This window comes from Ambystoma mexicanum, chromosome 3q (genome assembly GCF_040938575.1).
Source record: "Ambystoma mexicanum isolate Mex_15411 chromosome 3q, UKY_AmexF1_1, whole genome shotgun sequence".
Lineage (NCBI taxonomy): Eukaryota > Metazoa > Chordata > Amphibia > Caudata > Ambystomatidae > Ambystoma > Ambystoma mexicanum.
Genome location: NC_090926.1, coordinates 854,132,610 through 854,159,995, shown reverse-complemented (window position 1 = coordinate 854,159,995; position 27,386 = coordinate 854,132,610). Strand labels below are relative to the sequence as shown.

The 27,386-nt window shown below is 48.0% G+C and overlaps 1 protein-coding gene across 3 annotated transcripts in view; it reads left to right on the top strand.

Moving 5' to 3' along the window:
- TRIM25 (tripartite motif containing 25) overlaps nt 1–27,386 on the top strand; it is an 828,971-nt gene that overhangs the window by 790,546 nt on the left and 11,039 nt on the right. The window contains exon 11 of one of the 3 annotated variants that reach the window (XM_069654946.1): nt 23,532–23,777. In XM_069654946.1, the coding sequence (XP_069511047.1) occupies nt 23,532–23,777 (246 nt within the window). Of the gene's footprint in view, nt 1–23,531; nt 24,805–27,386 lie in introns of those variants that run through there. The other 2 variants (XM_069654947.1, XM_069654945.1) reach the window with 2 other exon arrangements.

The following is a 27,386-nucleotide window of genomic DNA, read 5'->3' as shown; positions in this document are numbered from 1 at the left end:
CACCCACCCCACCAGATCGATCAACTCCTACTGCCTACAGCTACCCAATTTCAGACTAAAGAAAACCGGCGGCAGTACCTTCCCTGTCTTGGCAGCCCAATACTGGAACGTCCTCCCACTCAACATTAGGACAGACCAATCCTACTATAGCTTCAGGCGAAACACCCTCACCTGGTTGCGGCCCAATGATCACGACTAACCCTGCCATCTCATCTGCCCATGCCGCTGTTCTAACCTGACTGCCATGCACAGCTTTAAATATGTAAATATGTAAGTGCAATATGTAAGTGCAATCCCCTATGTACAGCATTAAATATGCAAATATGTAAGCATCCGTTCAACTATATGTATATATGTACACACCACGCAATGTAATGCTATGCCTCGTTTTTCTTTTCTATTCTTCGCATGCGTGCCTTATCATGTAACTAAGTTTTTAAGTAATCCTATCTTCCTGCCCTCTGGTGCGCCCTGTTACCTCTGGGTTTTGTGCGCCATACTAAATAAATAAACAAACAAACAAACACACTTTATAATCTTTCCTGTCATTAGCATTTAACTCCATAATAGCATCACAACCATTCTGGGTCAGCCTAGACATGATCCATGCAACTAAATAATTCCCACAAATATTCTGCAAACCATAGGTGAATTCAAAACTACTCAACCAATCCAACACATCAAGTTTAGGATCATACATACTTACAGCCTCTTTTAGTAGGCGAGGTCTCTTGGGACTAGTAGACCGAGAAGACCCTGTGAAGGAAGCAGAATCGAGGGACATCTTTTTCATATCATACTCATGCTGGATTTCCGGTTTAGGTCGAAATGACCGAAAAAAAAGGTTGAAACGACCAAAAGTTCTAAAAATGCTACCACCAAAGGATCGAACACCAAAAGTTCGATCCTCTGGTGGTAGCATTAAAAAAAACAGGGGATGCGGGGGTGTCCCCCGCATTGCCCTGCTCACTATACTTTATGGTATAGTGAGCGGGGGACAGCCCTGCGGCCGTCCGTGGGGAAAAAAAAAAAAAGGGCTGCGGGGGTGTCCCCCGCATTGCCCCGCTCACTATACTTTATGGTATAGTGAGCGGGGGCTGCGGGGGACACCCCTGCAGCCGTCCGTGGAAAAAAAAAAAGCAGGGGCTGCGGGGGTGTCTCCCGCATTGCCCCGCTCACTATACTTTATGGTATAGTGAGCGGGGGCTGCGGGGGACACCCCTGCAGCCGCCCGTTTAAAAAAAAAAAAAAGAAAAGAAAAGGACCCTGCAGCGCCAGTTCCCAATCACAGAAGTGAAAGGGAACTGGCGCTGCAAGAACCAGCATGAAGGTGAAGGTAAGTGGGGGGAGGGGGGGTGTGTGTGTGTGTGTGTGTGTTGGTGTGTGTGTGTGTGAGAGAATGTGTGTGTGTGTGTGTGTGTGAGAGAATGTGTGTGTGTGTATGTGTGTGAGAGAATGTGTGTTTTGGCAAATTATCGGGGCTGAAATGTCCAAAAACAAAGGGTTCGAACATTTCGTTTTCGGATATCTCAACCTCGATAATTTCCCCTTCGGTCAAATCACTGGGATTCCTTTCCCTCTCTCTAAGCCTTCTCTAGTTGTTTTTGTCCTCAGACTATACTGCAAATTTATTCAAGTGAGAGATATTCTGGGAATATATTGTGACCCACAAGGGCCGTGATAGGAGGTTGTTGAGTTACAGGAGAAGGTTGTGGAGGGGAGTTGCTCACTCCTTGAGGATCCTCCTCACCTTTTGACCCATTTTGCAGATTGGAGATAAGCTCTGAAATATCATTCTCATCAATTCCCTCCATATCAATGTTGTTAGTATGGGTTATGAGCCTACTTTCAGGATACTTTGTCTCGTACTTGAAATACTAAGGATTGATCCCCCTTCCCTCGCCTTCCCGATTTGCTACTTTCCTTTCATTCTTGATAGGCCTTATCGATTCTGTCTCCGATATTTCCTATATCAAAGTTCTCTTCATCTAGTGCTTCTCTAGATGCCCCCGACGTTGCTCGCTTTAACGGAAGGAACTCTTCCATTCTGTCCCATTGTATTACTGGGCTTGGCCCCATTAGCTCCTTTTGAATGCAGTTAATATCAAACTCCCGCTGTCTCCTCTTACGTTCTAATTCTTCATCTAGTTCTCTTTGTTTTCTCCCCTCCCTTCTAATTCTCTCCTCTTGCCTTTGTTCTTATCTGCTGTACCTTTCACCCATTCCGCACTATGCTGTTTGAGCTTGGGCATGTGTTTTGGCAATGTTTTACATAAATGCATCAGAGTAGTACCTCCCATTGTGAGTAGTCTCAATTGACTGTCAATACTTACCAGACTTTATCAAAATACCTGCACCAAAAACAACAAATATTAGTGTGCGCCAAACCTCACCTCTCAAAAAATCTATTTTTCCATAACCTCTGTCTACCTCTGGATTGGTACCAACCACTTCCCTAGATAGATAGTATAACTTCTCAACCTTATCTCGATTCTTTTACACTGTTCATATCGCTCTTTGATACCTTAATCCAATACAAATATACAAACAGACTATTGTTAAGGATTGAGCTTCGGGGGAGTGTCTTGCGCTCAAGGTCAGTTCTTTCAATATGAAGAATATTTCCAACCGACGTAGCACTAAGACCTTGAGCGCAAGACACTCCCCCGAAGCTCAATCCTTAACTTATGTTACACACAAACTTTGTGGGAAGTTTGAGGGAGTAGTATTTGTTTTGCTGCCAGGATATCAGAACTAATTCTATAGGCTGGTTTTGGAATCAATCAAGAGTGGTCATGAGCGCACCAACAGGGACTGATCCCACACTTACAATTACTTTTTTATACAAACAGACTAGTCGACTTTGCACATAAAAACCTTGGTGGTCACCCTTGTTTTTTCTCTCTACCCCTAATGAAATACTCTGATCACAGAGTTTAGCCTGTCTCCTTATATGGACCTGTCCATACTTAGCCTAATGACTGCGACTGGGATGTGAGACAACCTCTCCTAGACCCCTTGGGTCAGGTTTCTAGGAGTTATCTCTCATCTTTACACAATGTTTCCCGTTACTCCTGTTACTTTCGTTACTTTCGTTACTTTTTCAATTACCACAATCCTATTCCCTTAGCTTGCCATTCCCCCAGTCTACTCACCATTCACTTGGTTGGCACGATGCCTTCGGTATCCTCTCCTCCTCTTAACCAACCACTTTCGCCTTCCATCCGCAAGGTGCCCGTGGAAACCAGGTAGGGATTTCATCAGAGGTACCCTGCCCACCATATTGATTTGTCTTGCAAGATTTCTATTTGGCCGCTCTCCACAGGAAACCCTGCGATCTTCCGGCTCAATGGCGGAGGATGTCCGATCGTCCGAAATACTGGAGTTACTTAGTCGATGGGTCTAACCATCCTACCACTGCTACCAAGTGTTGGCTTATGGCCTTTAAAGACGTAGCATATCGTGCAGTAGATGGGATGCAGAGTAACTCTTACATCAAATAAACCAACTCAGGAAAAAGGCAAAATGGTTTAACTGTTTTAATATCAATTATCTAAAATAGGGAGTTACAACGGACATCAACGCACGCCGCACAGCATATTCGCACTCGATCTTGCTTATTCACTCTGCATAACTCGAAGCATTTCATAAAAAACACCATTTGTACAGTAAAATCTCATCATACGTGATGTCATACTATGTGACAAACAAGAAAAATCTACGAGGGGTTGTGGTTGGCTTACGGGGAACATCTAAGTATACTTTCTATACGGGAACGGGCTGTGATTGGGTCTCTAGAGTCAGCTGTACAAACTATGCCTACCCCTAGTGCAAGTCATCTTCAACATTTATTAAGTACACAGTATGTCATTGGCTATCAAACTATAAGGCTCTTTGTTATATGGCCTTCTACAATTGGTCAGCACGTTCGTGCCCTTCTGAAACATTCGGCTCACAAGCAGCACGTAGGCTAGCACCCCAGGTGTCAGTAGGTGGACTTGACCATGTCTCCCCACCCAATTAGCCCAACATCCATCATCACCCATGCCTTCTGCCATGCAGACTGTCTTTGAACTTGGCCTTGCAAAGTATCCTTTCCTCTGAGAATATAAGGGAGTGTGAGCATGCTTCTGGAAATCCTATTTCCATCCTTAGCCCACGTGACAGGAGACCGCAAATCGGCCCATTTTCTAGTATTTAATTGTATTAAATGAATAAACTTGGCAGGAATGGTGTTCTTTCGTTGCAACTTGACAAGATACGATTCGGCTTCTCACGTTCACTGTTCTTCAAAGATAGATAACCAGTTCTTGGCTGCTCCAGCCTTTGACACCAGGCCAGACAGCCTCTCTCGGTCTTTCCACGATTTCCAGCTGCTTTCTTGCTGCGACACAGTTTTCCATCTTCTCCCTGGTGTTTTGAGCTTACTAAAATTGTGACGCAGATGTCCAGATTCTATACAATGGCAGCTTCGCCTGCAGTCTACTTGCATTGCTGCATCTGTACAGTTATTTTTTTTTAAACAATTTTTATTATCTTAACAAACAACAAACCAAACATTACAACCCTTTAGGACATTCATAAACAGTTCCAGGCATAACTTTATTCAGTGCTATCCTCCGTCCTCCCCCCTCAATCCCCACAAACACGAGCCGTCTTATCTGTGCCATCTGCATGATCAATTCCAGGTATTTCGATGTTTGTCAACTCATCCGCGTCTTCCGTTTCGTGATTGACCTGGTTGCCTCCAGGCTATCAAGGGGCCCACTTCCTCCTCTCCCCCCTAGTGACTGCTTCATACCATATCGCAGTTTCTGCTTCTGCCCATTTCAAGAGGTCTGCCCACCAACTCTCCACCCTAGGCCTATGGGCCGCTATCCAGCACATTGCTATTCTGAGTTTGGCCAGGATATAGGCCAGGTTTTTCATCTTGCTGATATGTTTTGAATTACGTGGCCTGGGAAAACTCCCAAGCATGCATGCCCAGGCAGACCTCACGTCAAGCACCACTCCCCCATTGGCCATTCTCATCTTTATTTCTTCCCAAAATCTCTGCACCTCTGGGCAAGCCAAGAACATGTGCAACAGCCCCGCCTCCACCTCCCCGCACCTGGGGCATTTCTGTACAGCCGAGCCTCCAAACCTGCTATTCTGCCGGAGGTTAGATAAGCTCTGTGGGTGACATACAGCTGGATCTGCTGGAGTCTCGCGTTACGGGACACCTTCTTATGGTACCGTTGGACTCTATCCCACTGTCCCTCTGTCATGGGTTCACCCACCTCCTCCTCTCAGTCAAGCCTCAGTTGGAGCAGCTCCTTCCCAGCCTTCACCCTCAGGAGCTCCTATATCCGAGATATTTCATGCCCACCCTCCGAGACATCATACATCATTACCAGGGTGGCATCAGGTTCTTCCGCTAGTACCATCTCAGACCACCTCTCCTTCACCCGTTTCATGAGCCTGGTATAAGTAATGTATTGGCCCCTATGCACCTCTGTCTCCTCCTGCAGCCTCTTGAATTCCAGTGCCTACCCCTCCTGCCATATGTCTCCTAGTGTGGCTAGGCCCACCGGTTCCCAGTATCTGCGGACCCCTTTGAACAGTTGAGGGTCTTCCCCGCACAACACCACCAGCGGGATCTGCTGAGAGAGCGGGTCTGGGTCGCCCACAGTTCTCCATGCTCTGCGCCAGACTTCCCAGCCAAGCACCAATAGTCTCCCCATCCCCGCCATTTTAGTTTTTTGCAGCCACACCATCTCTCTAAGGAAATATGGGGCTGAATCACCCTGCAGGAGCCTAGCTTCTGCCGAGTCCTCTGCAGACAACCACCTAGCCACATAAAACAACTGTCGAGCCAAGTAATACAACTCAAAATTCGGCATGTTTATGCCCCCCTTATCACACATATTCTGTAGTTTCCACAGGGCCACCCTATTCCTGGAGTTGTGCCACAGGAAGCCCCTACACAGGCCATGAAGTCTCACAAAAAAGCGTCTGGGGATCAGATACGGAACATTCACAAAAAAATGCAAAAGTCTGGGCAAAACCACCATTTTGAGCAGCGCTGCTCTTCCCATCATAGCAAGGGGTAATCTAGACCAGAACACCATGCTATTTTTAATTCCTTCAATTGCTTTCTCTGTGTTATGTTTGTGCTCAGTCTCTATCTTATGGTAAATATGTATGCCCAGATATCTGAACGTCTCAGTCTGCCAGGGTATCTGCAGGGTGGCCAGCTCTTCCAGTGGGACACTTTTATTCCTCCCCAGGGCAAACACACTTCACTTCCCTGGGTTCACCGATATGCCCGAGAGGGTGGCGTAGCGATCCATCACCTCCAGCACATATTGCAAATTCTCTTCCTGGAAACGCAAGTAGAGGAGCATATCATCTGCATACAGTGATATCAGGTGTGAGCCTCCCGTTGTACGAATCCCCACCTCCCCGTATTGTTGCATCAGGCAAATTGCCAACGGCTCTAATGCAAGGATATACAACATGGGTGACCAGGGGCAACCCTGTCTGGTCCCCCAGCTGAGTTGCCATTTATCTGAGATTATAGTTCCTGTTTTGACTCTCGCAATTGGGGAGCTATACAGCATTTGGGCCCATCTAATGTATCCCAGTCCCATCCCGTATCCTTTCAGGATCACCATCAACCATGGCCACCTGACAGAATCAAAGGCTTTACCGCATCCAGCGACACAATGGCCAACTCGCCCGGGTCTTCCCCGGCTTGATCAATGATGTGATGCAGCCTCCTATGGTTGTCTGTGATATTTCTACCGGGGACATAGTCTGTTTGATCCGGGTGTATCAGCTTGCCTATTACTCTCCTAAATCTGTTGGCCAGCACTGCTGTGAGTATTTTACTATCCTGATTAAGCATAGACAAGGGCCTATAAGACCCACACTCCACTTCCGGCTTGCCCGGTTTCAGCAGCGGGATGATCACTGCCTCACGAAGGGACTCCGGCAGTTCCCCTCGCTCATAGGCTTCATTGAACATGGCCAGCAGCGGCTGGAGCAGCTCCTGCTTATATGTTTTATAAAACTCACTAGGTCTGCACGTTCTAAGTCATCCAAGGTGGGCAACCCTATGTCCTCTATTGTTTCCAGTATCTCTTGACCCATGTCCTCTCCTGCGTCCTCATATAGTTGTTTATAATACTTGAGGAACTCCTCGTTTACTCCCTTCTGGGTATTACAAATTCGGCCTTCCGCATCCCTGACTTTTCTGATCACCGGGCGGGGGGTCTCATTTTTGTATAACCAGGCCAATAGTCTGCCCGGCTTATCCCCCCCGCATGTTGCCTCTCTGTATATTTATTATAATTTAGCTTGCATAATCTGTCCCAGAGTTCACTACAAGTCATCTGTAAATTGGTGCTGTCCTCTCGGGTGGTCCCCCCACTCTGTATTAGGCTTTCCATCTCTCTTTCTGCTTCCTGCAGTTCCTGTTCTATACCCCCTTATAGCCCTTTTGATTTTGATATGGCTACCCCACGCACCACCACCTTAAATGCCTCCCATACTTTTCCCGTGGATCGTACACTGCCCGTGTTGATATCAAAATATTCTTCGATGGCCTCCCTCAGGTCCTCTCGAAATCCCGCATCCTGTAGGGCCTCAGCTCTAAGCCTCCATGTCGGGATTCGCGCTCTGGGGGGTTGATGTTGCCACTCTACGACCAAAGGCGAGTGGTCGAAAAAAAAGTACCCTGGCCTTATATTCTGCGCCCACCATCTCCCCCACTATCTCGGCGGCAGCAAACACATAGTCCAGCCTCGTGTGCAGGTCATGTGGCGCTGTGTAATGCGAGTACTGCCTGTCCGTTGGGTGCAGTCATCTCCACACGTCCTCTAGTCTGAGGTCTGTCAACAGTTTCCTCAGTGCTTTAGCTGCCGGCTTATTTGACTTGGCATCGGAGCTGTCCATCACGGGGTTCAGGGTGCAATTAAAGTCCCCTCCCCACACTATTGCGCCACCTAACAGGGGGCTCTGTTACGCTCACCTGGTTCCCACGGGGGCGTCGACCGGAACTGGGCCGCTGTTGTTTACACCAGCGTGACGTGTAGCGCCGAGATGACTGACTGGACTGGCCCGCTCAGCCTAGTTTGTCGGGCTCGCAAGAATATGTCTGGCTCGCAAGAATATTCTTCTGCAAAGGAGAAGAGGAATTAACCACCCGTGGAATTGAGTGTCAACCCACCTTCCCCACTCCCGTTGTCTTCCCACAGATCACTCTTGATGTCCCCTCCTTAGTCTCACCTGATGGTTTGGAAGGATGAGCTCTCCATCCTGCATCACCGCAGGGGCGCGTTGATGACCAGTTACTTCACTGGCGTAGAGGAATTGGTGAGTTCCAGTATTGACTCTAAAGTCCAATTGTTCATTAGAGTTCAAATGTCTGATCTTCACTCTGTCCGATTCCTTGCAGGTTGCCGATTAATCCACTCGAAGATTTCCAAATGGCACTTGGTAAGATTCAGGTAAGTCTATTGTGGTTTTCCCCTTAGGGGACGGGGTACGGCGATGAAGCAGAGTTGACTGTGCCGACCCGAGATGAGGTGAGACCCCCGTGGTAAATCAGGTAAGTCCTTGGGGGTAGCTTGTATAGCCTTAGAGAGTCCCCTTGCTCACCTTCCTGTCTTTGTCTCCTTAGGTGTCGGAGGTGGGCCGCGAGATGGAGAGAGCGTGATGGAATGCTGAAGTACCGCCAAGCAGGTGAGTTCAGCGCGGCGCTGTAGGAATGCGAAGCAATGCTTCAAAGACTTCTGTCTTTCAGTTCCGTGGCGAAATGGATCAGGATTCAGGTAAGGATTAAAGTTAAAACTCCTGTTCTAACCTTTATCCTTCTTATCTTCTTGTTTCAGGAGTCCCAGGACTGAAGCGGGCGTGGCTGAAGACTGGAGCTGCTGAAAACACGGTGAGCGTTACGCTGCAGCAAGCAGAATAACGCGAAGCACGTGTGGCTGTCTGGGCGTGGTTTAAATAGCCTTGGAAGAAGATCCAGGTAAGTATTCTTCCACAGCCCCACCCAAGTAACAAAATAGTCCCTTCAGTAAAATAGTCCCTCCTAAGCCTCATTTGGCTTGAGTCTTCATGCAGCATGGTCTGCCTCAGGTGAGTATGCAGCGGGGTCTGCTTTTAGGTAAGTTATCAATAATGAGCCTGGCACCCATGGCGCCAGGACTGACTTTATCTTTATGAGCCTGGCGCCATAGGCGCCAGGACTGCACCCAAACAGCCCCTAACTGGGGCTTTTGGGCATGCTCCAAGTGGCATGATGCCTGCTTCCGGGGCTGCTGGGCCTGGACTGGTCTTCCGGGGGCAGGCATCATGACAGGCACATTTTGCTATATAGGGACCTATAATATGCCCCTGTGTCATTGTTAGGGGCGAAAAAAAATTATAATGTTCACTTCTCTGTTCTCCAGGAGTCCCACCACCACCATTCTACCTTCCGGATCTATCGTTGATCTGAGCAGCTGAAACGGCACATGCAGTGCCACCCATGTGATCACCCCTCTTGCATATGCCGAGTATGTAGCTCCTATCACGTTACCCTTCAATTTTCTCCTGACCACCTCCAACTTCTCCTTGGTGAGGTGGGTCTCCTGTAGCAAAGCTATGTCAATTTGCATCCTCTTTGGGTACATCATCACTTAGCTATTGAGGCTCCGCACATTCCAGGTCGCCACTCTGAGATTATCCGATGCCATCTACTCGATGTTCTCCCCATCCACCCTCCCCTCTGATGTCTTCCCTGATGGCCCGTTTTCGACTCTTATCCCTCACAACCACAACAACTCCCCCCCTTCCCCCAAATCTGCCCCACTGCACACAACCCTTCACCTCCCCCCACCCTACCCAACCCCAACAAATGCCCAGCTCCATCCCTGGATCTCAGGCCCACCCGCGTCTGGTCCTATCTCATGAACCAAGGACTAGGACCCCGCGGGGCATCACCGATCTAACAGTGACCTAACTAAGTGTAATACTAAGGGGTTCAAGGATTGTCTCCCAGGAGCTCCCACTCATCTGATCAGGATTGTTGCATCTAACGGATCCTGCCAGCATGTATTTGCTACAACGCATTCCCCACAAGCTTTATTTAATACTATATTCAAGTCCCAATGTCTTAGCTATGTCACCAGAGATGACCCAGCTTCGTGCTACTTATCTTCTGCGACTCCCGTCTGGATATCCGGTTCTTGAGGGCAACCCTGCATGTCCAACCATTCCATAGCATCCTCTGGCGTCTCGAAAAACAGAGTTTTGTTCTTGTAGAACAGTTTCAATTTGGCCGGGTAGAGCAACATATAACGGTGGCCGGCCTCTCTTAACCTCCTTTTCACCGTCCCGAAGTTCATCTTGATACACTGTACGTGCAAAGTATAGTCCGGGTACGCTGTGATTTTCGCCGGCCCCCTTTCGATCGTTCCTCCCTTCCGGAAGAATTTGAGTATCTTCTCCCGATCCCAGTAGTTCAGAATCGTTGCGATCAGCGGCCGCGGGCGGGTTCCTGGGGGCGGTCTCCTTGTCAAGGTCCTGTGCGCCCTCTCAACTGCAAACCCCTGGGTCAGTGCTCTGCCAGTTTTCTCCTGCAGGAGCATGGTTTCAACAAATTCTGTTGGGTTAGGCCTCTCCATTCCTTCTGGCAGACCAACAATACGAATGTTATTGCGTCTGGCGCGCCCTTCTGCCTCCTATGCCCTGTTCTCTAGGTTGTCCACACGCTGCACAAGGGCATGGAGCTCCGATCCGTGGACGGCGCATGCCGCCGTGTTCGGGGCCATCTCCTTTTTTAAGTTTCCAGTGCGCTCTGCAAGCGTCCGCACATCCTGTCTCAACAAATTAACTTCCTCCTGGACCGCTCCGATCTTAAGGTCCAGACCCACTTTCAGATCGTTCATTGCCAGGCCCAGTTTGGTCTCCCAGGCAACTTTCAAGTCTGCAATTGCTGCCAGCATTTCCTGGATCGTGCCCGGTGTCTCCGCTACTGCCGTAGTAGTTTCCTTGCTTTTGCCCCCTTCTGCACCTGGGGGCGTCTTGGCATAGGCCTCCAGCGTGGGCTGTTTGTTCCTGGGTTTGACAATTTTAGAAGACATCCTGCTATATTGTCCGGGCGTAAGCCAGCAGCGCCAACCTACGTGCGAGAGTCAGGCCACTCTTGGCGTTCCAGGGGCCGTTTCAGCTGTGTTCAGGTGTGTCCTTATTGCTCGCCCCACACCTAGAATGGGCTGTGTCCTCCCACGTACCTGCGCTTGCGCAGTGTCGTACCACTGGTCCCCGCTGTATTTCCTTCAGTAGCCAGTGGTCATGTGCACCCACTGACCCAGTGCTCTCCTGCTTCGACACTCTGTTGGCCACAAGGTCATTCAGCCCACAGTCCAGCCCTAGGTGCTTTCCTCACGCTCCTTGGCTAAGGAGGCTGCCTTTTATTGTATCTGGGGACCAGCAAGTGCCCCGGAGTCAGCCTCCTTTACTGTCTTACTCCTGCGGCCCGTAGTGAGGACCCACCAGACTCGGACCTTGTTCGCACAGCTCGGTGCGTTCTGGCACTTGGTTTGGGCTGCTTTGTACCCCAACTTGGCAGCCCCACTCCATCCGCGGGCCAGGGTGCGTTCTCTGAGCCCCTTCCCGTCTCCACCGTTCACAGCCATCAGCACATGTGCAGCGGGCGTCCTCCCGCACTTCTTTGCCTCTCCCAGGGCCTAATAAGGGTGTCCCTTTTAGGCCCCCAGGTATTGTGGTCTCTTCAGCCTCCAATGTTCCTTGGAGGCGGCCTCCTGGAGCGTGCCTGGTCTCCTGTATTCCGTCACACCTCACAGCACTGGCTGCTGCACTTTCCACAAGCAGCTTAGCTTGCAGTATTATGGGTCGTGTGGGGCATCTGTCTTGAACTGTTGACAGCCTCTTTAAATTCTCTTATTCACTCCTCGTGCCCAAAGTCTGATTCCCAGTGTTCACGTATACAGCCACTGCCGCTCTTTCCCTCTCACCAGCCCCAGGGTCCACTGCTACAATATTGCATGCCCGTTCACTAGCACCATAAGCCGAGCGCAGCGCTCGCTCATTTCTTCTCTAGGTGCACTGACACAAAGTGTCTCATGTAGCTTCCGCCAACATTCGGTCACACTTCTCGCAGGCCCAGCACCCGCCGCCAGTTCCCTTGTGCTCGGCAGGTCTCGTTAACTTCAAAATATGTATGCACTAGCCCTGGGTGTGCGCGTCTTCGGATGCTGTGTTATGACAGCTGTTTTCCCCAGCCCGCAAGACTTGTGCGCGGCCCGTTAAGCCCACCACTTTCTCTCCGCTCCCCAGCAGCCCGGCTCATCGGAGTCCGTGTCTTAAGGCAGGGTACATCCATCCATTGAAGGTTCTGGCTGGGCTCTCATTTGGTTATCGCTGCGACACCCTCATGTATCCTGATGATTCCTTTGTTCTAGTCACCATTTTGTATCCTACTTCCCCTGCGGCGCTCGCAGTTTCCAAGCAAACATAACTTTGTATCTGTGCATCTCGCGTGCACCAAAAGTTCAGCGAGTGCGTTCTCTGCCTTCAGAATCAAGCATGTTGATTTTCAGTGCTAACAGGCATTCGTGTATGCACTTTTTCAGGATCATCACAGGATCGCAGGAGCTCCTCCGGAACACGTCCTCTTACATGGCCGTCCTATCAACGCCCCACCTGCATCTGTACAGTTATCAAAAGACTTGCATTTTCTGCAGTGCTTTTCACACATGCAATCTTCATTTCGCATATAAAAGGTTACTCAATTCTTTACTTCGTCATCAGATTCTACAAGGTTCATACATCCATCCTCTTCTTCAGCCAGTCTTCTTAGTGCGTCACGCTCATCTCTTGTGTGACGTCACCAACTTCTCTTTCTTTCATCTTCATATTCCTTCAGGGATCTCTTCCAAGAGATTGTCATCTTTATGGGGATACATCAGATAAGGTTTTCTCAAAGGGTACCTCTTCTCAAAGACTCTCCTCGGAATGGTCACAGTTACTGGTGTCAAACATGGCATGACTTCTGCATTCCAGCATATAGGCGGAAGGGGGCGGGACTTCCTGCAGAGGCATTTGACTGCTCCTCTACAACAGGTATCCAAGTAAACACACACCTAGAGTTATAGTATAAATATGTATTTATATTTCTGAGGCTTGTGGAATCTGCTTAGATCACATGCTGTGCATAGGCCGACATCTAGTGGAAGCTGCGGAGTATTACAGTTTGTTTTTCGAAACTCGAAAATGGGCGTCGACACAGGGCGTGCCAGTAATACTATCCCTAGTGTGACGTCCACTGTACCCAAGATCCTTCACGCATCTAGGATCCTCAGATTGTTTTTTTCCGCCATACTGGTCGGAAGCATTTTGCGGAGTCCCCTGGCCTTAGCCATACTTTTGCTAAAAATTTAAATTAATAATCTATTGACATCCTTCCCCACCCCAACGTCGAACTTCGACACTCGACGCCGGCTGAAGAAGAAATCGACCGTCGGCTGCTGCACGACGGATTTGGACCTTGGAAGGCCTCTGGCCTCGGCCCTGCAAGTAGGGAGAGTGGGGGGTGGTACATACTCTACACTCTTGGTATATAGGTACACCTTATACATTTCCTACACTTAACAGCCCGCTGCCTCAAGGTGCGTATGGAGGGTGCCCCTTTTCAATTCTGCCCCAAGTTCAATCGCAAATACCCTTGGGTCGACAGGCACGCCACGTGCAATCTCTGCTTGCCGAGGGACCACCCCGAAGCGAACTGCAGAGCGTGTAGTAGGTTTAAACCTAAGACACTTAAGGACCGTTCGACGAAGCGTTGGGCCCACCACGCCAGGCAGGCGGCCATGGCAGCGGAGGGCGCCTTCAGCGACGGCAGCGACGCCGTACTTTCGGACGGCGAGGGCATTACGGCGTCGAAAGACAGCCGAGCGCAGGTCCCCGACCTCGGAAGGTCGTCCGGCAGGGCGGCTATGGGGAAGACCCCCGGCGACACAAGCGCTTCACATACTACACACACTAAACACACTAAGTCCAACCGAGACTCGACGAGGTCGAGTTCTCGGAAAGAGGCACAAACAGAACGGTCCGATTCGGTGTCCTCTGGGCGCTCTCGATCAAGATCGCCGCATGACTCCAGACAATCATCCACTCTTGCCAAGAGTGCCTCGCTCCCTAGGCTAACAGAAGTTCGATCGTCGGGAGACGAAGACGACTTCCACCCCCAGGCCGCGCTCCAGGAGTTGGAGCCCGCAGTTAAAACCAGCGAGGCCCCACGCTCGAAGGACAGGGACACCACCCCCGATCCTCGACGCCAGGCGTCGAAAACCTCCGGAGCCACTAAAGGACAGGGAAAACATTTTTCCACTCACGGGGAGAGGGGAAAACAGCAGAAGAAACAACCTTTGCACTCTTCCACACCTGTGAAACACACCACTCCCCCTAAACAGACAGACAAAACCAGGTCTGCTGATATGTCTAAAACCAGCAAAGCTACTCAAGATAAATCCCATAGACTTGCTGAGAGGGTCATCCCCAGTTCCAAAAAATGGTCCAGGGAAGACATAGATAGGGTCATGTCAAGAATGTCTTCTTTGGCAGATTTTTATGATAAAGATCCAGAACATTTCCTCTCGTATGATCCACAGGGGGCGACACCCTCAGGCTCTACTGATCCTATCCCCCTGAGTAAGAAGCCCCGGTTTGAAACTCCGATGAGGTCAGAACCCTTCGAGGTACAACCTTATGCAAGACCATACTCACTGTATCAAGGAGAGGCTTCCTTTTGTGAGGACCAAGAATTTGGTATGATAGAAGAGCAAACCGGGACGGGCTACTATGGGGATGATGAGGAAGAGGAAGAGGAGGACCCGGAAACATACAGAGTAGATTCCCCGGTAGAGAATGAAGCCCCGGATACCGACTCCCCGGTCGATAACCAACCCCTCCTAAACGAGGTTCTTGCACGCGCAGAAGAACATTTCCACATTGACACCCACGGTGTCCAGGAGGAAAGGGACTTCGCAGAAGAGTTAGTGGGAGAAAGGAGGCCTGTTGCCCAGACCATCCCTATCCTTAAGTCCATTCAGCGGAGAATAGATCCGTCCCTGGTGAACCCGAACCTCACCAGAGCAGTCAATCCCAGGGTTAAAAAACTTTTCAGGGCGGCCCAGTCTGACCCTGTCTATATAAGAGGACATCTGAAGCCAGACTCCCTAGTTGTCACCAACACTCGTAAGAGGGCTGGAACACCCTTGTCATCGTCCGAAGCTCCTCCCGACAAGGAGAGCAAAAAACTATACGGTTTCGGCAGGAAAGTAGCCTCAACGTCCGCCTATCAAGCAAGGATTGCAAACTCCACCACCCTGTTGGCCAGCTACAACTGCCATCAGTGGGAAGAAGTCGCAGCACTCATAGCCTCTGCTCCTGAACCTTTAAAGGGCCAGTTAGCTCGGATTTCCGCAGAGGGTAGAGCCGTGTCTGGTTGCATTTTGAAAGCAACCTTCGACGCCGCGGACAACGCAGGCAGATTGATAGCGGAAGGCACTGTTATCAAAAGACATGCGTGGTTACGGCAGTCTGGTTTTAAGGCAGAAACCCAGGCATCATTGTTGGACAAACCGGTGGAAACCGATCTGTTGTTTGGTAAGGCGGTCGAAGACGCACTGAAGAATGCCAAGGACGAATACGAAACACTCAAGTCCCTTGGCCAGTTAACCAATAAACCCCCTAACCAGAGAGGGAATAGTAATTTTCGTCGCCCACGCGGCCAAAATTCCCAGAGAGGATCTACCTATTCCCAGGGGCAGGGTACACAGTGGAACAACAACCAACAGTCTACCCAGGGTTACGGCAGGGGTAATAGGAGGGGTCGTGGTAAAGGCAGAGGCAGCCCCAACAAGGGAGGCGGCACGCCTCCACCAAAGCAGTGACGCTCAGTTCAGGGTCCCTTCTCACGCAACCCCAGTAGGGGGACGCATTTCCAACTTCACCCAGGCTTGGGAAGGGATCACATCAGACAGATGGGTGCTGTCAACAGTATCCACAGGATATTGTATAGAACTACTGCAGTGTCCCCGGAACCATCCTCCACGACAAAGAGTACACTCTTTAGAACATCAGAAGATTCTCCTCGAGGAGATCGCCATTCTGCTAGAAAAGGACGCGATAGAACTCGTCCCGGGACACCAGGTAAACAAGGGTATTTATTCAACTTACTTCCTTGTGCCAAAGAAAGATTTGACAATACGCCCAGTATTGGATTTACGGCCTGCCAACAAGTATGTCAAGCCCCAAAAATTTCGTATGACCACGCTACAAGAGGTAATCCCCCTCCTAAAAAAGGGGGATTACATGGCAACCTTGGATATGAAAGATGCTTATTTTCATATTTCCATGTTCCCACCGCACAGAAAGTATTTGCGCTTCAAGGTGGACAGTCGACACTACCAATTCAAGGTACTGCCCTTCGGGATAGCTTCAGCACCAAGGGTATTCACCAAGGTACTGGCGGTGGCGGCTGCACACCTACGCAGGGAGGCAATCCCAGTGTACCCTTATCTGGACGACTGGCTCATAACGGGGGAAACCCCAGGAATTTGCAGGACAAACATTCAAAGGACTATCGACCTCCTTCACGAGTTAGGCTTCTCAATCAACGAGAAAAAGTCAAGCCTAGTGCCAAGCACCTCAAAACAATTCTTAGGAGCAATCCTAGATACCCAAGAGGGGATGACCTTTCCTTCAGAAGAAAGAATTCGGAATATACTACTGCAAATTCCGTATTATCAGTCCGGTCAACAAATAACGGTACGCAAAGCAATGCGTTTACTGGGCATGATGGCGTCATGTATTTACCTGGTCCCCCACGCGCGCCTGCGCATGCGTCCCATGCAGGAATGGTTGGCGAAACAGTGGTCTCAGGCAAGTGGTCAGTGGGACGATCTAGTGGTTGTTTCACCAACACTGGTACAAAGCCTTCACTGGTTGACACGAGAGAATCTCGCACAGGGGAAACCCTTTTACGATCCCGAGGTACAGGCAATAGTCACAATAGTCACTTTCGGGGTGGGGAGCTCACCATCTCCACCACACAGCTCAGGGTCTCTGGTCTCACTCAGTGGCCAAGAACCACATCAACCTGCTAGAGCTTCTGGCAGTATTCAGAGCGCTTCAGGCGTTCGAGCCCCACCTACTAAACCTGTCAGTGCAAATTCGGACGGACAGCACAACAGCCATGTTCTACCTGAACAAGCAAGGAGGGACTCGCTCGCCAAATCTGTCCAAGCTTGCCCAGAAAATCATCTGGATATGGGCACTCAGACGGAACATCTTGCTGTCATCACAACATGTTCCAGGGGAGCTCAATTCCCTAGCGGATGCTCTGAGCAGAGACTCCCTCGCAGAGGAACACGAATGGGTTCTACACAGAGAGGTCGTATAAGATATCTTCTCTCAGTGGGGTTTCCCCACTATAGACCTATTCGCCACAAGCGAAAACAGACAATGCCCAGGATTTGCATCCAGGTTCCCCCAACCAGACTCCCAGGGGAACGCCCTGTGGATGAACTGGTCAGGGATGTTTGCGTACGCTTTTCCACCAACTCCTCTCATCAGGAAAGTGGTGAACAAGATGAACAGAGAGTCGATGACGCTCGTCCTAGTTGCTCCCATGTGGGCAAGACAACCGTGGTTCCCACACCTACGCAGGATGGCGGTGTGCGAGCCCATCAAACTTCCAGCCTGGTACAACCTATTGTCCCAGCACCAAGGTCAAACAGTGCACCAGCAACCCAACTCAATGAACCTGGCAGCATGGCTCCTGAGGTCATAGAGTTTGGACATCTCAATTTGCCACAGAGGTGTATGGACATCCTAAAAGAATCTAGGAAACCAAACACAAGGCACTGTTACTTTGACAAGTGGAAGAGGTTCGTTATCTGGTGCCAGAGTAGATCAATCAACCCCGTTGATTGCACTCCTTCCACTATTGTTACATACATGCTCCACCTGCTGGATGCAGGATTGGTTTTTAACTCACTGAAAGTACACCTGGCAGCCCTGTCGGCTTACACCACTTCCCATAGCAAGGTTTCGTGGTGGAAAGTACCAGTAGTTAAAGCCTTCATGGAAGGAGTAAAGAGACTTCACCCTCCTATTCCAAACCCACCACCAGGGTGGGACCTTAATGTGGTGCTAGCCAAGCTCATGGGCCCCCCTTTCGAGCCCATGCATAAAAGCAGTCTCAAACACCTGACTTATAAAACGGCCGTCTTAGTAGCTATTACTTCTATAAGAAGGGTTAGTGAAATTCAGGCTCTGTCAGTGCAGGATCCCTTCTTTACTGTCCATAAAGACAAACTGGTTTTACGCACACACCCTAGGTTCTCACCTAAATTTATATCTAAATTCCATGTAAACCAGTCCATCGAGCTCCGGCTTTCTTCCAGGACCCGCAAAGCTCGGCTGAGGTGAAACTACATACCCTAGATGTGCGTAGGGCGGTCCTCTACTATGTAAATAAGACCAGACCGCTAAGAAAAACAGATCAACTGTTTGTCTCCGTAGCTACAGGCAGAGAGGGGGATCGCGTCTCTAAAGGTGCCATCTCGAAGTGGATTATTAACTGTATCCAGCTGTGTTACTCACTTTCTGAAAGAACTCTGCCTTTCACGCCAAGAGCCCACTCTACTAGAGGCATTGGGGCCACTCTGGCTTTCATTGCAAATGTACCCCTTGACACCATTTGCAAAGCAGCTACTTGGAGCTCTATTCACACTTTTACTCAGCATTACTGCATTGACACCCATTCCAAGGCAGATACATAAGTGGGACAAGCGGTTCTAAGACACTTATTTGCTCATGACCCTTCTCACATCCCACCTCCTTCTTTAGGTACTGCTCACTAATCTATGCACAGCATGTGATCTAAGCAGATTCCACAAGCCTCAGAAGGGATACATTACTCACCGTAATCGTATTTCTGATGCTTGTATCTGCTTAGATTCACATGCGACCCACCCTTCCTCCCCTCTGAGAGAAGGCGCATGATGGCTTGTAGTCTTACCTTTCTGTCTATCTGCTTGGATTATCTGTACTCGCGCTACTCCTCATGCTACCTCATGTCAGAAAAAATACAATCTGAGGATCCTAGATGTGTGAGGGATCTTGGGTACAGTGGACGTCACACTAGGGATAGTATTACTGGCACGCCCTGTGTCGACGCCCATTTTCGAGTTTCGAAATACAAACTGTAATACTCCGCAGCTTCCACTAGATGTCGGCCTATGCACAGCATGTGAATCTAAGCAGATACAAGCATCAGAAATACGATTACGGTGAGTAATGTATCCCATACGCAAGGATAATTAGACAATCTTTAAAAAGCAGCAACTAATAGTACCATTAATGCCAAAGTTAGGATTCAGTCCAACAAAAGCAATAAAGTAGGTGAGTAGATTTTTCTTATGTAATACATATTCCAGCACACTGAGTGACGTAATTTGAGGTCACTAATTAAGCAATATGACCCTCGCGGCGGGGGCATTACCGACTCAGGTAATGCCTCGGTGCCCATAGTTAACGAAGGCCCCGGGGCATTCCCTGAGTTGGTAATTCCCCCTGCCGCAAGGGTCATATTGCTATTAGTACCACGGCCCGCATTATATGCGTGACCGGGGCACTAAAAGCATCTTTTTCTGTCCCGAAACGCTGCTGCGTTTCGGGACAGAAAAAAAAAAAAAAAACAACCAAGAAAATGGCCGCCGGGAAAGGGAAAATGTCCGCTCCCGAAAAAAAAGAAGCAGAAGGTAAGCGGGGTTTAGGGGAAGGTGCGAGAAAAAAAAAAGGAGGCTCAAAGCAGGGCCATCCCTGCCCCGAGCCTCCCCACGGCTAAGAGGCTGCCATCGTCCCCCACCAGGGACGCAGGAGCAAGAAGGTAAGTGGGGTGGGGTAGGGAGGAGGGAGGGAAGGAAAAAGGAAAAAAAAAAGCTTACCCGAGTCCCCAGCGAGGGGCGGAGGCAGCCTCTCAGCCGTGGGGAGGCTCGGGGCGGGGATGGCCCCGCTTCGAGCCTCCTCATTGGCTGAGGGGCTGCCACGCCCCCCGCCGAGGACAAAGCATCTGGAGACCCGGCCGAGAATCAAAGGATTCTCGGCCGGGTAAGGACCCGGCGAGAGCCAATTAGAATGCGTGTTGCATTCTGCTTGACTCTCGCCGGGTACTAATAACACTTATTTATGTTCACCATTACAATATTGTGTTTCAAAGAGGGAAAAGTTAAAGTCAGATCAGAACATACTTTATAAGGAGGAAAACAGTTAGAATCTCCCAGAGGGATGTAGGCATTCTTTTATCCCAGCAATAATAGTGTTCAAACAAATATAACCTGTAAGGGAACAAGCACTGCCCAAGCCAATAGGTTCAGAAGGGGGCCTTTAGGGAGTCAGGACAGCCAAAGTCAATGGGCAAGTTCAAGGTTCTGATGCTCTCCTCTTAGAATTTTTTTTTAAATAGTCAGTTCAGTAGAAAATCACAGAAGCTCAAGAGGAGCCACCTTGAAGAAGCACAAGCTGGGGGCGAGTGCAGGTGAGTTGAGGTCAATTCAAAAGGGTTTAAAATAGTACTCCCAAAGCTAAGAAGCGCCACAATTGGCAAAAGGTAGTTGTACCCCAAGCCCCACAGTATCTGTGAATTGAAGAATTGGTTCGAGCTGGATGCCTTCCTGTTGCAGTCTAGCAGACCCTTGTTCTTGATCCCTGCTCGTGATGACAAAAGGGAGGACTTCTGATGGGCTTCTGCAGCAGCACTCGAGAGAGAGACTCTGCAGCAATGGATTCTCCATGATTCAGCAGCCTTTTGTGGTTTTGGCACCTTTTATGTATCAGCGCCAAAGAAGAGCGAACAGCTCCGGTTGGAAGTTATTTGATCCCTTGGTCCTGGGCTATGTTGAGGGGACTCTGGATGAAGATGTCCTGCTTCTGTAGGGTCCTCTGGATGCCCACAAAGTTTTGGCCAGATTCGCACTTCCAAAGACCATGCACTCGATGATGGTCAGGGGTCCCTGGGCATTGGGATTCTGCAGCCTTGGAAAGTCACAGCAAGTCGGGGGTTATGCCAAAATGCAGCTTGTCTCAAAGCTAGTTGGTCCCACTAGCCCAAGGGAGGAAGTTTTCCCTTGCAGGTCTTCCCAGTCGAAACGTAAATGGGGTCAGCACAGCTGCAGGGCTTCACAAGCTCTTCACAGTCCAGGATGGTGCTGCTGGCGTCTCTTCATGCCTTCTTCGTCTGATGTTGTCCTCCAGTGGTCGACTCTGCCTCTAGTCCCAGAAACCTTGCCTTTTATACAAGTTCCCATTCATTTACAGCATTAGGCTGCCAATCACCCAGCAGGGTGGCTGTCCTGCCGGACAGCCAGTCGGCCAATCAGAACTGGTTTCACTCAGGCACACCTAGAGACAAAGGACAGGGACGTTTCGGGACCGTCTCTCACTTCCTGCCTTTCCAGACACACTGAAGCCTGGGCGGGCTTCAGACACTCTGGAGCCAAGGGACTTCCCGGGCCACTGCACAAAAGGTGCTGTGTGCCACAATGCAAAAATCTGATACCTATGGAGTTTACCAGACTCCATTAGACAGTGAGAAACAGAAAAATCCTAGTCAGAAGAATCACATGAGAGAGTGAGGAAAAAGTCTCACTCACTCAGGAGTAAATTTTTAAAATCCCTGTGTACAGCAAACGAGCTGGGGGTCTCTAAGGTTAAAGGGAATTGGCACAACAATGAAAATTCTCCCTAACAAGGAGGTGGAATGAAGAGTGTGGAGGAGCGAGGTGAAAGGGATGAATGAGGAGTGAGGAGATATACTGATGACTGAGGATGAGGTGGGAGAGAGATGGCTGATATTGGAGGAAAGAATGAGATGTAGGAATTATGTCCTGAGGAGGAATGATGAGGCATGTGGAATGAGCAGGGTGGCTGAAGAGGAAGAATGAGGAGTAAATAGGAGAATTGCGGATGGGTGCGATATGCAAGGTGATGAGGAATGATGAGAAGTGATGAACTGGTGACTGAGGAAGTAGAATAAGGAAATAGGAGGATTAGTGCTGAGGACATGTGACGAGTGATGACCGAGGGATAAGGAATGTAGATGAATGAGAAAGACGTCTGAAGACTGTTAGCAGTTTGGATTGGAAATAAAATCACGCAACGCCGGCTGGAGCGGGAACCTTCTTTATTCCATCTCGCCTACGAAAATACAATATAGGAACTGACGTTCCTTCTCCAAACCCCTAACTCCTCCCTTTCCGCCCACTTCCTGCCTGGTGATCCCCTTGGGTCTTAAATGGACAGGGTTGCATAACAAAGACTGAGAAAGGCTAACCAGCAACAAGAAAGAGGTTTAAGAATTGTTTGACAAATGAAGAGGACAACTTATAAGCAAAGAGAACTCATGAGACATGAGAAAGAGGGATAAGGAAGGTGTGTGAGGAGGATAAATCATATTGTCCAGCAATGTGTGCTGCAATTGATGTGAGGAAGATGATTTACAAGTAAGTACTAATGGGTGAGGATCATTTATGTGTAAAAAGAGGAATACGCAGCCAAACTGAAGATGACCTCCAATGGAATCTGAAGTACAGAGCCCACATAAGTGAATTTCTTTGTACTCTCCTTTTTGGTTATCTCTAGAGTTGAGTAATGAACCTTCTACTGGTAGCATATTGATACTTTCTAAACGCCTTTCAATAGGTAAATCTAGACAAATACATAGATATTCTAAGTACAAAGGTTTCGGTAAAGATGGATAGTTAGGAAAGGTGATTTTTGAATATTAGAACCCAGCGAGAGTCAACCAGAATGTAAAACACATTCTGATTGGCGCTCGCTGGGTTGTTACCCAGCCGGCAATCCCTCAGCCGGGATTCCACGGCCATTGTTCCCGGTGGGGGGCGTGGCAGCCCCTCAGCCAATGAGGAGTCTCGAAGCGGGGCTATCCCCGCTCTCAGCCTCCACACGGCAGAGAAGCGGTTATCGCCCCCCGGCGGGGACTCAGGTATGTTTTTATTTTCCCTTTCCTCCCCCTTCCCCACCCTCCCAACCCCACTTACCTTCTGATTTCTCCTTTTTCAGGAGCGAACGCGCTGGGAACACTTCTGTTCCCAGCGCGTCCGCTACCTAAGGCCACCATAGAAAGGGAAAACGGACTCAGTTTTCCCTTTCCTGGCGGCCATTTTCTGTATCATTTTTTTTTCTGTCCCGAAACGCTGCAGCTGCGGGGCGAGGCTACAAATAGCAATATGCCCCTCGCGGTGGAGGCATATTACTTAAATATTAGCTGATGTATTGTTTATGTTGTCCTTGCTGTCTCTGTCACCATTTTAATTAAATAATATTATTTCATAAATAAATGCAATCCTACATGTGTATAATAAAATGGCTGTGCGCTCTTGTAAAGAGTGTACACGTTCGTATTTTGAAACATGTAGAGTGTAACATGTATATCGTTTATGTCTCCCTAGATGCAGAGAATCTTTCGCTGGATTTTAACACGGCACACAAAAGGGTAGTTCTTACAGAAGGAAATACCAAAATTGCTGTTACGGACACTCCTCGGAATTACAATGAACACCCTCAAAGGTTTACCCATTGCTCCCAAGTACTGGGCTACCAGGGTTTTGCAAGAGGCATCCACTACTGGGAAGTTGAAATAAGGAGCAGTAACTTCTGCGGGATCGGTGTCTCCTACAAAAGCATCGACCGCAGAGGTACTGAAAGCCGACTGGGGAGAAATAAGGTGTCTTGGTGCATTGAGTGGTTCAATGCCAAACTCTCTGCATGGCATAATGATGTTGAAGAAATCCTTCACATTCCCAGCCCAGATAAAGTTGGCGTGTTGCTTAACTGCGACGAAGGGCACGTCAATTTTTTCGCTCTTGCTAACAAAACAACCTTGCTGTATAAGTTCAAGGCCCGCTTCACTGAAGCAGTCTATCCTGGTTTCTGGGTGTTTTCCAGCAACACCACTCTGGCACTGTGCCCTCTGAGAAAATAACCAGCTGGGCCAAGACAATTAAGAAGTAATAGGGGTTTTGCCTAATTAACTACGAACCCCTATAATACTTAGTTTAATTTGACCTTTTTACGACATCTTGGGTTTATGCATCTCAGTCATAACTTACATTTATATCCAAAAAGACAGGCACATCTAGAATAGTTTATTAAATAATTGTCACAACCTCCAAAATACTGAATATGATATGACTAATGGAAAAAGGCACGTTGACTATTTATCATTTGTTCTTCAATGTGGCACTATTTTTTACAAGTATTTCTTGGTACCTGATAGATAGTACGTTGAAGTGGCAATGGTGAAGTTGTAGGGTTCATGTACTGTTTGCCAGATTGTTAATACTACGGGTGGGTAGAAAGTGAAGAGATTACTTTTTGTTCCTCTGGCTTACAAGTGAGGATAAACAGCCCATGCAAAGGTTTTGCATACAGTACAATATTGCTACTAATTTATGCTGAAAGATACTAAAACACAGAATATTGAGCAGTTTTATAAGTAGTTCTTGAAACCTCTTTTGTTTCAGTTTTCAGATGTTTTTATTGCACTTCACACAATTGCTCGAAAGAGGTTTCAGTGTGCTCAAAATATCAAAGTAATCACTAAAGTGGAATTATATTAGACATAAATGAAAAGGTCTTGTATATTTTTTTCTTTCAAAATTTCTTTTTCTTACAATCACAGGGTTTGCAAATATAGACAAAAATAAAAATAGCCTTTGCCTACTTATGCATCCAGCTAAATGGAATCTAGAAATGTACTACACTTTAGCCACCGCAGAGTGAAAACAAAATGCTGAAAGAAGTGCTTATTATTAATGACAGATTATTAAATCTCAGACGAGTCAGACGCTTTCAGGATTTAAAAACGGGTTACATTACCTCTAAAATACCCTTCAAATGAAGGGTATTTTAGAGGTAAGGTAATGTAGAGTAAATACTCTATCATAACTATTCACATAACTTATAACATAGGTCACAGAGGGTTCATAATATACCAGTTCAAATCTGGGACAAGACCACAGCCAAAGCATGATGAATTGGCTTGTTAAAGAAAGCTCTAAGAAACATTTCCTTCTAACAACCCATAGTCCTGAGGATAACCTCCAGGCATTCCTATATCCTGCAGACATGCCTCCAATCAGTAGGCCGTGGCGGTTTATAGTGATAATTTCGAAAACAATAATGTCAAAAGTCATTATTTCGAGAAACAAAATGTCGAATTCTTTTTTTTCAATACGTTATTTTTTCGAAATGGGGGGGTTCCCCCCCCTAACCCCCCTTTGTTTTTGATTTTTTTTTGTTTTACCGCTTTTTTTTACTCCCAGACCCCAAAATAAATATATAATTTAAAAAAACGGAATTCAACATTTTTTTTTCAACATTTTTTTTTCAACATTTTTGTCATTCGACATTATTTTTTCGAAATTATGACTGACCACCGGCCGTGGGAGACATAGCCAGCCGAGCGTCATAAGCCCCATACCAAAGACTGCTGTACATAACCCAGCCCATACCATAACCGAGCAAACCTATCTATCTAGAGTAGGAGAACATAAATGATGAAACAGGATGCCCATAAAAATAAATATATGGGTTTCTTCGGCACATAAAACATATACCCCCGCAACAAATGCAGGAGCAGTGGATGCTCTCCAAAGGCCTCACCATCTACCAGGAAGTGGTGAGCCAATGTGACTTATCTATAAACATTAACAGATTGGCAGGCTTAAATGTTTGGCCCTGTCACCGCTGATTGATCTTTAGGCACTACAGTGCTCTGGACTAAAGGGAACCATGAACAATGTCTTGGGTGGATGTGGACAGACTAGTACCAACCCCCTCATCCCTTTTTTTGGAACAGGTTTTCCTTTTGGCATCTATAATAAGGACTGAGATACATAGACCCCCTAGAATTCCATGGTCTGCAAGAGGCACGTTTCTGATTTGTCTTGATTGATGACAAACATTTGTGTCTGAAGGGGATGTAATGTCATCTGGAGGTGAACTCCAAATGTTATCTACATATAGTAACAAGCAAATTCCCTGACTCTTTATCATAGCCACCACCAGACAACAGAAGTCTTTTCGAGCACCGTGGATCAGAGGACAGACTGCATAGAAGGCATGTAAATGTAAATCTAAACAAAAAACACAGGCATCTCCATTTTGATTTGAAAATGAACTGAAGACTGATTGAGTTGTCTTAGATTTAGAACAGACTGAATGTCTTTGTCTTTTTTCTTCACCAGAATTACATTGATCCAAACCCCTTGTGGATAGGAAAGGTACTTTTCAATTCCTCCTTTCTTTAATACAGTTGTCTACCTCCTGGGAAATAAATGTGGCTCCCTGCCGGAAAGTCCACTGCATTTGTTTAATGAGTGTATTTTTGGTTAACACACATTCTAATGGAAGCACTTGACAACCCAACCCATGGGTCATTATGGAGTCTGTCCCAGTTAATGTATGCATATTTAAGCCATCTGCAAAAAGGGTAGCAACACTTAACACCGAAATGCCCACTTTGTCATTTCCTTGGGTAAGAACTGTCTTCTGTGGAGGAGGAAAATGGGTGGCTGAACCATGGGCTGGGAAGTCCGGACCTGCCATGCTCCAAACCATCAGTGCTTCTGTGACAAACTAGAGAATACAAAATAATTTTCATAGTGGATCTGCCTTGACAAGGTAGGAAAAGGTGGCAACAAATCTGCCAAACAGAAGAACTTGCATTTTGACAGATTGGGTATCCCCTAAACTTCCAACTTGGGTTGATGTTTAATATAATTCCGCTTTGGCTTTCAACACTAAACAAGGCTGTGGCATTTCAAAGAAAGCAAATGGTCTTTTGAGCGAACCCAACCAGGATGATAGTACCCTCTGATTTATCTGATTCAGTGAGGTGCAAGACATTAAACAAGACACCCACTGTCTCCAGGAGTTCACCCTAGCCCCCAAACCACACTTTATCCATCCCTTTGCTAGGATCATTCCCATAATTTGAAAGTAACAGACACATTTATCTTTGCATTACCTTTAACAGATGGCCTGGGTGATTCTGACAGAATGCAGCTGCTAGATGTAACATCCCGTCTAGAGCAATGATGACAAAAGGTGTGACATGCGGCAAAGGGTGCCATTCCATGGAATAAGGATGTATTGAGCCATGGGGTTAAATAGAAACTCACCAATCAGGTTTCTAAGCCCACTGGGACCAGCATCTGTAGTGGCGTGATCAGGAACTATTACAACCTTCTCTTTGTGTGGATCATAATACACTGGGGAAGACTCATCCCCTCGGTTGGTAG